The 11,368-nt window shown below is 44.7% G+C and overlaps 1 protein-coding gene across 1 annotated transcript in view; it reads left to right on the top strand.

Annotated features, from left to right (window-relative positions):
* Positions 1-11,368, top strand: part of itgb5 (integrin, beta 5) — a 115,296-nt gene that overhangs the window by 90,101 nt on the left and 13,827 nt on the right. Inside the window, exons 12-15 of the mRNA XM_084309993.1 lie at positions 3,611-3,833; positions 4,943-5,043; positions 10,611-10,730; positions 11,182-11,348. Of these exons, the coding sequence (XP_084166119.1) occupies positions 3,611-3,833; positions 4,943-5,043; positions 10,611-10,730; positions 11,182-11,348 (611 nt within the window). The remainder of the gene's footprint in view (positions 1-3,610; positions 3,834-4,942; positions 5,044-10,610; positions 10,731-11,181; positions 11,349-11,368) is intronic.

Below are 11,368 nucleotides of genomic sequence, written 5' to 3' on the forward strand. Positions count from 1 at the left end.
TATATACCGTACACTATACACTTTTATCTATATATATTTCATACCTACTCTTGTTAGTTATACCACTGGCTAGTATGATTTATTACTACCATAGTGTATTCATACTTGTACAACTGTATATAATAATACTGTACATACATTAGCTTAGCATATTTTAATTCGTAACTTTGTCATATATACTCCACATATTCACATGGTACACTGTATATTGCTATGCACTTTACTGTTACTTTCCACCCTGGTTAGATGCCGACTTCATTTCATTGTACTGTACTTGTGCTATGCGATGACAATAACATTGATTCTAAACGGTTGATAAGTGTGGCTCAAGTGGATGAACATTCTCGTGGTTCAGTCCTGGTGTTAGATGCGTTTCTGTTGGATGACCTCCATTAGATGAGTGATCTCCAGTTGCTCCGGATTTCCACTATAGGAGTGGAATGTTCTACTGGGTCCGTTCCAAAGGTTTATGGATGTATGCTTCCTCTTCCTCGCGTCTCGTCCTTGACGGAGGAGAGGTGGAGGAAACTGACGTGACGTGTTTAGAAGGAATGGAACGCCACGTCCTTGATGGAGGAGAGGTGGAGGAAACTGACGTGTTTAGAAGGAATGGAACGTCACGTCCTTGTTCACTCGCATGCCATTTTTAAGTGCCGTTTGTGGGTGGAGCTTTATACATTTAACAGCCGACAGAAATCGTAAAAAAAACTATAAAAACCCTTCCGCATGACGACACACACATGTATCCTCCGCTGGAGGAGACGAGCGAGGAAACCTCGTGCCTCGAATATGGCGACAATCTTCCAGTTTCCGGGTCACGGAGGAATCAAGGATGGAGGAAGGAAGCAATTTTAGACCTTTGGAATGCACCCACTGTGTCTCTCTCCAGGGACTCATGTCCGCTGGTTATACAGTATGTTTTGGAAGCTGGAGAGAGGAAGTCATGACGTGTCTTATGCCAGGGGTTCTCAAAGTTCTGATGACTGAGGGCCACTTGAGGAACCCAACATTGGACTGAGGGCCGGCCAAGAAAATCACTAGCTTTTGATTTGATTAGATTTATTTATTTGAAAGGGACAGATACAAATACATAGAGATCTAATGCCTGTGGCATAGTGTTTGTATGAACCATGAACCTGTAATGATGACAGGATTATCTTATTTTCATACCAGTGCTTGTTTCCCTATGCTTTTTCTTTTGTTGTTCTTAGCTCTATTCTATTTAAATGTCTTACCTTAGTTGCTATTGCATGTACATATATGTGTTTTATTACATGCATATACATACCAACTATTCGCCTGTTTTATTCTCCACCTATCGATATCCATAGCAACACTATGTTATCACCAACATTCAAGTTGGGGGATCCCCCTTTGAATGGCCCATCTAAGGTTTCTCTCCTCCACGTCGCCTGTGGTGCTTTTTTCCCTATTGCTAGGTTTTTTTGGTGAGTTTTTCCCTTATCTTCATTGGGGAATGTCTGGGAGTGTCACATATTTGGATTTTACGGTGGATCTTTGTTCTTGATTTATTGTGATGTTTCTTCTTGACTCGTTTATAGGAGACTTGTACAGCCCATGGGGGCATTACCTTGTGATTTCGGGCTTTACAAATACATTTGATTTGATTTTGATTTATGACGTACTGTAATTCGTTTTGGGATTAGGCATCTCGCATGTCATACTCTACTTGCTAGATGCCTAGTTGCCGTGCAACCAGCAAGCCGTCAGTCATAAATTGACAGCTTGGCCCAGGGGGTGCAGTTTTACCTTATATATTTTTTTGAACAAGGTTTTTTTATTTGAAAATTTCTTTTTTACAGGCAGTCGCAGTCCCACATGGGAGTTTTACCTTCTTAAAAGCAAAGTACTGTGTGATGTTGTAGGTTGGTTTAAAACAGTTGGAACAGGATCAAATACAACGCATGCATTCACATCAACAACTCATCGCGGGCCAACAGAAAGGTTTCCATCGGCACTTTGAGAACGCCTGGTCTATGCGTTTGTCACTGACTGACTACTGTCTGCATTAGGGCTGTCTTAAATACTTCGAAGCTTCGTTCGATGGGCATGGGATTCGAATATGAAAATAAAATTCGATTATATATAAAAAAATATATATATATATATATATATATATATATTTTTTTTGCAAAATCAACTCTGCCTCTCTTTGTTAATTACAACAAGCAATGCTGTTGTAATTTAAGATGAGGTCGGACTCGGCACTGACAGATTTGTGTTCATTGTGCTGCTTTTATAAAGCCTCAAATGACGGCTTACAATATTTAATGAAAGCAAAGTGTTTCATTTGTCTAAGATAAAAAGGTTTAAACTGTACAGCACTGACAAAGTTGAACAAAGTGCTGTACAAGTCCCACAACATAAAAAAAAAAAAAAAAATTAGGAACATTTATGCACATGTATTGGGACTGCCCACCAGTTAAGGCATTCTGGGAAGATGTGTCCCAACAATTATCAATACTCGTATTTTGGAATATACCTGTACACCCCGCGGTATTGCTATTGAATGATGTTTTTGAGTTTGCAGTGAACCCACAACTAAAAAGATTGGTTTTATCGGGTATCACAGTAGCTAAAAAACTGATTGCATCACGTTGGTTTCAACCGGAAAAAATGTGCCGGAAAGTGTGGTTTCTTACATATCTTGATGTGATATATCAAGAAATATCAACAGCAAGAATTCTAGGGCTCAATGAATCCAAAATGTTAATGTGGTTAGAAGTGGTGGAGAGAATAAAAGCTAGCCTATAATGGTGATGTCTGGTTAGGAGTGAGGGATAATAGAGGTACTATCCAAGAGGGGGTCCGGGAGGGGGGGATTTGAGCTGGAGCATATGTGTGTAGGGTTTTAGAAAATAGGTATTCGGGGTATATTATATACTAACATTTATATAATTGTAACTTCGCTGGATATACACGGTATACGGTTAAAATGTTATTATTGACTATTTTTGTTTTATCCTGTTTCTGTACTTGCATATATTTTAACCACCTTTACTGAAAGTTTCATTATACATTGTGTGTTGAGTACTGACTTTTAATAAGTTTTGTTTTGCAATAATAAAAAAAATTAAAAAAAAAAAAAAAAAAAAAAAAAAAAATTAATCTTTAAAAAAAAAAATATTTCGAAGCTTCGAATTAAAATTGAATATCGGCCAAAAAAATAAGCGAAGGTCAGCCCTAGTCTGCATGAATAATGGTGAATATTGGATCTGTTTCTTCTTGACCATGAGGCTTTGTTTATGTCTTAATTTAGTTATGTTACTTGAGAGGTAGAGCAGTCGTCTGGTAATCCCGCTCTTCCCGGGCACCATGTCGAAGTGTCCTTGAGCAAGACACTTAACAACTAATTGCTCCCGATGAGCAGGTCGGCACCTTGCATGGTTGCCTCTGCCGTCAGTGTGTGAGTGAATGTGAAATTAAAAGCTGCTATATAAATGTATCATTTACTTTTATGTAACAAAACTAAACCATCCATGATAAAACATAAAACACCCATGACCAATGCCGTTATTTCCGGCAAAAGTACCCGCTTCACGGCAATGACCCGTGCTGACCGCCTGCTCCGTCTTCCTCTCTTGTCCAGGTCACGGCGAGTGCCACTGCGGGGAGTGTAAGTGCCACGCCGGCTACATCGGCGACAACTGCAACTGTTCCACGGAGACATCCTCCTGCGTGTCCGACGACGGGCAGATCTGCAGCAGGCGAGGCAGCTGTGTGTGCGGGCGCTGCCAGTGCACCGAGCCGGGCGCCTTCGGAGACACCTGCGAGAAGTGCCCCACCTGCCCCGACGCCTGTGGCACCAAGAGGTACTGCGCTGGACTGGCTTCTCTTATATACAACCAAGGAAACTATAAAATAAGGAAGGGTCGTCACTGTGTAGCGCGTGAACGCACATTGGTGCCAAGTGTGGAGACTTTCAGTTCGGCCGACATTGAGTTGAATGGTATCTGCAATTTGTTGCATTGTTAACTAGCTAACTAACTAACGTTTGATATATTTGTTAGTGTATATTTCCTCAGATAACTCGTATATTTAGAATTTGAATACAGGCTTCAATAGAACTGGCACCAAGCAGAGCATAGAACGCTGGTATTCTGACGTGATGGCCCTTCCTTCTTTTAGAGTTTCCTTGTATACAACAAGGAAGTAATGCTTACACCCATTCAATGCTCATACCCATTGATGATGGTTGTTATTGGACGTAAGTTGGTTGTGTGAGAAAAAAGTTGTAAATTGGGATGAGGGGCAGCTGTACCCTAACGAATCAAGGTTAGCCTGATTGACACACCGTGCGCTACCTGTAGCTAAAGGTTCAAACCTCCCACACAGTCTGGCTGAAAGACGGACCATGGTTACATCAGCTTGGCAGATGATAGCCACCATAAGTGAGATGTTACGATAACTCATCATGCCATTTGTGAACAAGATGAAAGCTAGTCTCCTAGTCCACACGGCCCATCAGTCATCCAGACTGTCAGATCCCAGTGACAATCAGCAGTCTAGTCTAGAGAACAGACTGAACACAGAATAACTGCATGGTCCTGCCCGTATGTTCACACATGGCTCTGATTTTCTCTGGGGTAAAAGGTGATCTTTAAGTGAGTGACCCCTGACCCCTGACCGCACCTTAACCTTCCAGACAGACCATCGGCACAGATAGGGACGTGACCTCTACGCTGGTCTGACTTGGGAGGAGAGTTGACAGAAGGTGGGAAGAAAGTGACATGAGCTGCAGCCGAGATTCATATGAACACATGGATAGACATGCGTCTATTCAAGTTGTGCCAGACTTTGGAGATCTGGCGGGGACCAAAAAATGCAACTTTTAGGGTTCATGCTTGAACCATCAGCCAAGTAAATCCTTGAGGAGACGTTTCTACATTTCTCTGATAACCTTTGTGACCGTCCCTTCCAGGGAATGCATCGAATGCAGACTTTTCAACTCCGGACGCCTCGTCGACAACCAGACCTGCCAGCGCCTGTGCAAGGACGAGATCATCACCATGGAAACCCTGAGTGAGTAGACGCAAGTCTTTACTCACACACACACGCACACACACGCACACACAGAGAGACGCATTCAAAAACACCATATTTCGTCACCAGGTGGCTGGAAGTGAAGAGTATTCACATCTGTAACAGTTTTGACTTCAAGCATTACACCTCTCCTCCACTGTCACTTTTTATTAGGCTCTGTGTTATTATTATTGTAGGACTCTGCCAAAACACAGTATGGGGCTCAGTGATTTCAACGAATATGACACGTAAATTCACAGGTTTGAGACACTATTTCACACTTAAAGTGTTGCATTGCTACACTATTGCTAAACAAGCAGAAGGATTGCCTTCTTGATCCAACCTCAAATCAAATATTAATAATAATAATAATAATAATAATAATAATAATAATAATAATAATAATAATAATAATAATAATAATAATAAATCTTATTTATATATATTATTCATACAAGAATTGCAGCCCAAAGTGCAGTAATGTAAACATAAAATAGGCATAAAATGTGCATAGAATTGGTATAATTATAGACCGGCATAAAATGAGAATTGACATTAAAACCTCTCAAAAAACCATTGATTGACAGTGGTCACTGTCATTAAAATATATTAAAAAGATTGTATAGATTTCTGACAACATGAAAAGTGCAAATCATCAAATCATTGTTCCTATTGCAAATGTATTTTCCAAGCGGATATTGGTGCTTGTCTTTTAAAGTGCTTTTTGTGTTTCTGTTAAGACGCACATGTCACACATATCTATAATTAGTTATGAAAGTACAGCCTTGCGCGGTGTGGGCGGCCATGTCTGATGTTTATGTTATTATGTGGCGGGTGTCAGTCTGGGTCTCCTCATGGCACCAGCGGACCTGTTCACTCCTCTGGATAGCATGCAATAACAGGCAGTGCCAGTCAAACCCCCTCATTTGGATCAAAGAACACTGGCCCATTAAAGTATGAAAAACCTATGCGCCCCTCCCCGCCCCACCCCCCATATCTACACCCCACCCACTAAACAAACATGTAACTCGACCCGCTCCCGTAAAATTGCTCTCCTCGCGTGTCGTTTCTTTAAAAGCCGGGAGAGTAGAGAGCACCGGGCCGAAGGGTCCAGACTGTCCCGGAGTTTACTGTAAGTCCCTGCGTCTCCCTTAAAATGTTTTTCCCCTTCACTCCCAGCCTGGCGGGCGCTAGTTAACTAATGTCTAGGAATGCATTAATAAGTTAACGCAGTGCTGTGTCCTCACGGGGGCCATTGTGATGCGGCCTGGCGCTGTGCGGAGGAGCCAGCGGGGGGCAGATGACTCGGGATGCCGGGTGAAGCTATTTTAAGAGGCCCTCACCGTTACCTCGGCATAAGGCCCCGGTGCAAATCTGTGCCGTATTCCTCGCATTCCTCGCTAGTTCAGCCATCTGACTGCCCTTAATGGACTCCACATGTACATTCCGGAAACTTGGTGCATGAAACGGAGGAGGGGCTGGGGGAGGGCTCTAGGACCAGGGGCTTAGAATATTTGCACTATGAAGATGGAGTGAAAACGAGGACATCCAAAAACCGCTGCCAGGGAATGTGCTCGTCTCCTAATGGTGATCTCACAGCAAAGTCACCTCGACTGACTATTAGCATGATGTAAAGTGGTGTTGTTGTTGCCCGCAACCCCCTTTCTCTCTCTCTCTCTCTCTCTCTCTCTCTCTCTCTCTCTCTCTCTCTCTCTCTCTCTCTCTCTCTCTCTCTCTCTTTCTTTCTTTCTTTCTTTCTTTCTTTTTTCTTTCTTTCTTTCTTTCTTTCTTTCTTTCTTTCTCTCTCTCGGCCTGGTTTTATCTCTCTCTCTCGGCCTGGTACTCTCTTTCTCCCTCTCTCTCTCTTGGCCTGGTTCTCTCTCTCTCTCTCTCTCTCTCTCTCTCTCTCTCTCTCTCTCTCTCTCTCTCTCTCTCGCTCTGTCTCGGCCTGGTACTCTCTTTCTCTCTCTCTCCCTCTCTCTCTCTCGGCCTGGTACTCTTTCTCCCTCTCTCCCTCTCTCTCTCTTGGCCTGGTTTTGATTGATTGATTGAAAAGTTTATTAACAGATTGCAGAATGGGTACAGTACAGCTCAATACATACAATTGTTAAGGGGATGCAGACCAGAGAAAGACTTTCGTCTTGTTTACATCAGGGTCCCCCATTTTCAATTCATTACACACACACATTTTACACTGTACATTGAATACTGACAAAGCCTTACTTGGTCATTTACTGTACAACTAGGTTAGGACATTTGTAGGGGCCAGTTTCGAATTGCAGTCTCACGTAGGTGTTTTTTGAGTGTTTTGAAAGTGGGTAGTGATTCACATTCCTTTACAGCTTTAGGTAGGGCGTTCCACATTGATGTGGCATAATTGCGAAACGTGTTTAGTCCCTTGTTTGAGCCGAATCGGGTTTTACATGATTTGTGGAGCTCCCTCTGGTGTTGTGATCGTGGTATTCACTGACCTTTGGGAAGTATTTTGACATGTACATGGGTACCTTGGTCGCGTAGTGTATCTTGTAGACCAGGCCCATTGCAAGTTGCTGTACTCTGTCGTCTACTCTAAGCCATCCTAGGTTGTCAAAGTGGGCAGGGTGAGGTGGGTTCTAGGAGTCAGGTCAAGCAGTAGTCTGACTAGCTTGTTTTGAGATGTTTGTAATTTGTTTTTTAGTGCCTTTGAGGTGCTTTGGTACCATGAGGTGCAAGCATAGTCGTAGTACCCTTGAATGAGTGCTCCTGCTAGGAGTCTTCAGGGTATTCTTGTTTACCAGAGAGGCCTGGTACTCTCTCTCTCGGCCTGGTTTTCTCTCTCTCTCTCTCTCTCTCGGCCTGGTTTTCTCTCTCTCTCTCTCTCTTTCTCTCTCTCTCTCTCTCTCTCTCTCTCTCTCTCTCTCTCTCTCTCTCTCTCTCTCTCTCTCTCTCTCTCTCTCTCTCTCTCTCTCTCTCTCTCTCTCTCACACTCACACTCACACTCACACTCACACAAATTCAAATAGGCTTTATTGGCATGAAATATTAACATACTTATTGCCAAAACAAGTTCAACATACAAACAATAACATATATATTAAGCAATAAAATATCATAACATTAGTAATAACAGTAAGGACAATCAACAAGAAACATATTAATTTACAAAATAGTCACTCGATCGGGTAGTCATTTTTCAAGTGTGGCCATTCAGATACATTTTACAGGGCTTGTTCTCTTATTTTGTGACAACCGTCTACATATTTTGCAGCTAATGCTGTACACTGACTTTTCTCCCCACACATGTATAGTAGCTTTTGGTGATCAGGGAGATGATAAACTGTGCATCAATTTTGTTTATTTTATCAAAGAAGACTTCTCTTAGGTCCTTGTATTTCTCACAGTATAGCAGGAAGTGAAGTTCTGTCTCAATGTCCCCTGATGGCAAAGTGAACACAGCCTGGCCTCTCTGGGCAGCCAGTTTTGCCTGTAACGGCCTGTTTCTATGGCTAGACTGTGTCCACACAGTCTGTTACCTCTCTCTCTCTCTCTCTCTCTCTCTCTCGGCCTGGTACTCTCTTTCTCTCTCTCCCTCTCTCTCTCTTGGCCTGGTACTCTCTCTCTCTCGGCCTGGTACTCTTTCTCTCTCTCTCGGCCTGGTACTCTCTCCTCTCTCTCTCTCTCTCTCTCTCTCTCTCTCGGCCTGGTACTCTCTTTCTCTCTCTCGGCCTGGTACTCTCTTTCTCTCTCTCTCCCTCTCTCTCTTGGCCTGGTTTTCTCTTTCTCTCTCTCTCTCGCTCTCTCTCTCGGCCTGGTACTCTCTCTCACTCGGCCTGGTACTCTCTCTCTTTCGGCCTGGTACTCTCTTCATTCTCTCTCCCTCTCTCTCTCTCTCGCTCTCTCTCGTCCTGGTACTCTCTTTCTCTCTCTCTCCCTCTCTCTCTCGGCCTGGTTTTATCTCTCTCTCGGCCTGGTACTTCTTTCTCTCTCTCTCCCTCTCTCTCTCTTGGCCTGGTACTCTCTCTCTCTCTCGGCCTGGTACTCTCTTTCTCCCTCTCTCTCTTGGCCTGGTACTCTCTCTCCGGCCTGGTTTCTTTTTCTCTCTCTCTCTCTCTCTCTCTCTCTCTCTCTCTCTCTCTCTCTCTCTCATCTCTCTCTCTCTCTCTCTCTCTCTCTCTCTCTCTCTCTCGGCCTGGTACTCTCTTCTCTCTCTCCCTCTCTCTCTTGGCCTGGTACTCTCTCTCTCTCTGCCTGGTACTCTTACTCTCTCTCTCGGCCTGGTTCTCTCTCTCTCTCTATCTCTCTGCCTGGTACTCTCTTTCTCTCTCTCTCTCTCTCTCTCTCGGCCTGGTACTCTCTTTCTCTCTCTCTCCCTCTCTCTCTCTTGGCCTGGTTTTCTCTTTTTCTCTCTCTCTCTCTCTCTCTCTCTCTCTCATCTCTCTCTCTCTCTCCTCTCTCTCTCGGCCTGGTACTCTCTCTCTCGGCCTGGTACTCTCTCTCTCTCTCGGCCTGGTACTCTCTTTCATTCTCTCTCCCTCTCACTCTCTCTCGCTCTCTCTCGGCCTGGTACTCTCTCTCTCTCCCTCTCTCTCTCTTGGCCTGGTTTTCTCTTCTCTCTCTCTCTCTCTCTCTCTCTTCTCTCTCTCTCTCTCTCTCTCTCTCTCTCTCTCTCTCGGCCTGGTACTCTCTCTCTCGGCCTGGTACTCTCTCTCTCTCTCGGCCTGGTACTCTCTTTCATTCTCTCTCCCTCTCACTCTCTCTCGCTCTCTCTCGGCCTGGTACTCTCTTTCTCTCCCTCTCTCTCTCTCGGCTGGTTTTATCTCTCTCTCGGCCTGGTACTCTCTTTCTCTCTCTCTCCTCTCTCTCTCTTGGCCTGGTACTCTCTCTCTCTCTGCCTGGTACTCTCTTTCTCTCTCTCCCTCTCTCTCGGCCTGGTTTTATCTCTTTCTCTCTCTCGGCCTGGTACTCTCTTTCTCTCTCTCCCTCTCTCCCTCTCTGGCCTGGTACTCTCTCTCTCTCGGCCTGGTACTCTCTTTCTCGCTCTCTCTCGGCTTGGTTCTCTCTCTCGGCCTGGTACTCTCTTTCTCTCGGCCTGGTTCTCTCTCTCTGCCTGGTACTCTCCTTGCTCTCTCTCTCTCTCTCCCTCTCTCTCTCTTGGCCTGGTACTCTCTCTCGCTCTCTCTCTTGGCCTGGTACTCCTTTTCTCGCTCTCTCTCAGCTTGGTTCTCTCTCTCGGCCTGGTACTCTCTTTCTCTCTGCCTGGTTATCTCTCTCTCTCTGCCTGGTTATCTCTCTCTCTCTCTCTCTCTCTCTCTCTCTGCCTGGTTCTCTCTCTCTCTCTGCCTGATTCTCTCTTTCTCTCTGCCTGGTTCTCTCTCTCTCTCTCTGCCTGGTACTCTCTTTCTCTCTGCCTGGTTCTCTCTCTCTCTATCTGCCTGGTTCTCTCTCTCTCTCTCTCTGCTGGTACTCTCTTTCTCTCCCCTCTCTCTCTCTCTGCCTGGTTCTCTCTCTCGCTCCAGAGTCGAGGCATGTGTTTTATAGGTTGAGAGACTCAGTGTGTCAGTGTGTCTCTTGCTCTCTGTCCCTCTCAGACACCGAGGACCCCGGTGCTGTGCTGTGTCTGTACAAGACGGAGAACGACTGTGTGATGAAGTTCACCTACTCTGAACACGCCAACGGACAGTCCGTCCTCACGGCCCTTAAGGAGCCAGGTCTGTTGCCGCTCGCTTCACACAGATCCCCCGGTCACTAGGCCACTACTCTTAGTACTCTCTCTCTCACAAACGGATAAAGAAAAATGATATTTCCACCTCGCTTGTTCTTTTTACACTGCACTATATTAACATCAAGTAGCTGTGTGTGTATATTCAATTTAATTTGAAACATGTTTAGCAAAACGGCAACAGATTTTTTTTTGTGACACCTGTTGTCTGTTCAATTCAGTTTATTGTTGCTATACACAGCAGAGCAACATACAACAAAATGTGCAGTGGCCTCAAGGGCAGTACAATAGTGCAATATATATAAATAAAGACATTCCATTACCTAATGCAATCCATTGCAGTGCATTAGGTAAGTGCATTCAAGCACAATTACAAAGTGCTAGTGTATGAGTGTGTCTAGTATCATCTAATGAATCTTGTATATTCCTCTTCCTCACAGAGTGTGGCGGGGGTCCGGACGCCCTCACGGTGCTGCTGGCTGTGGTTGGCAGCATCCTGTTGGTGGGCATCGTACTGCTGGCCGTCTGGAAGCTGGTCATCACTTTCCACGACCGGCGAGAGTTTGCACGCTTCCAGAGTGCACGCTCCCGTGCACGATATGAGATGGTGAGGACATGCCACCCCCC

This window comes from Notolepis coatsorum (assembly GCF_963971535.1).
Source record: "Notolepis coatsorum genome assembly, chromosome: 3".
Taxonomy (NCBI): Eukaryota; Metazoa; Chordata; class Actinopteri; order Aulopiformes; family Paralepididae; genus Notolepis; species Notolepis coatsorum.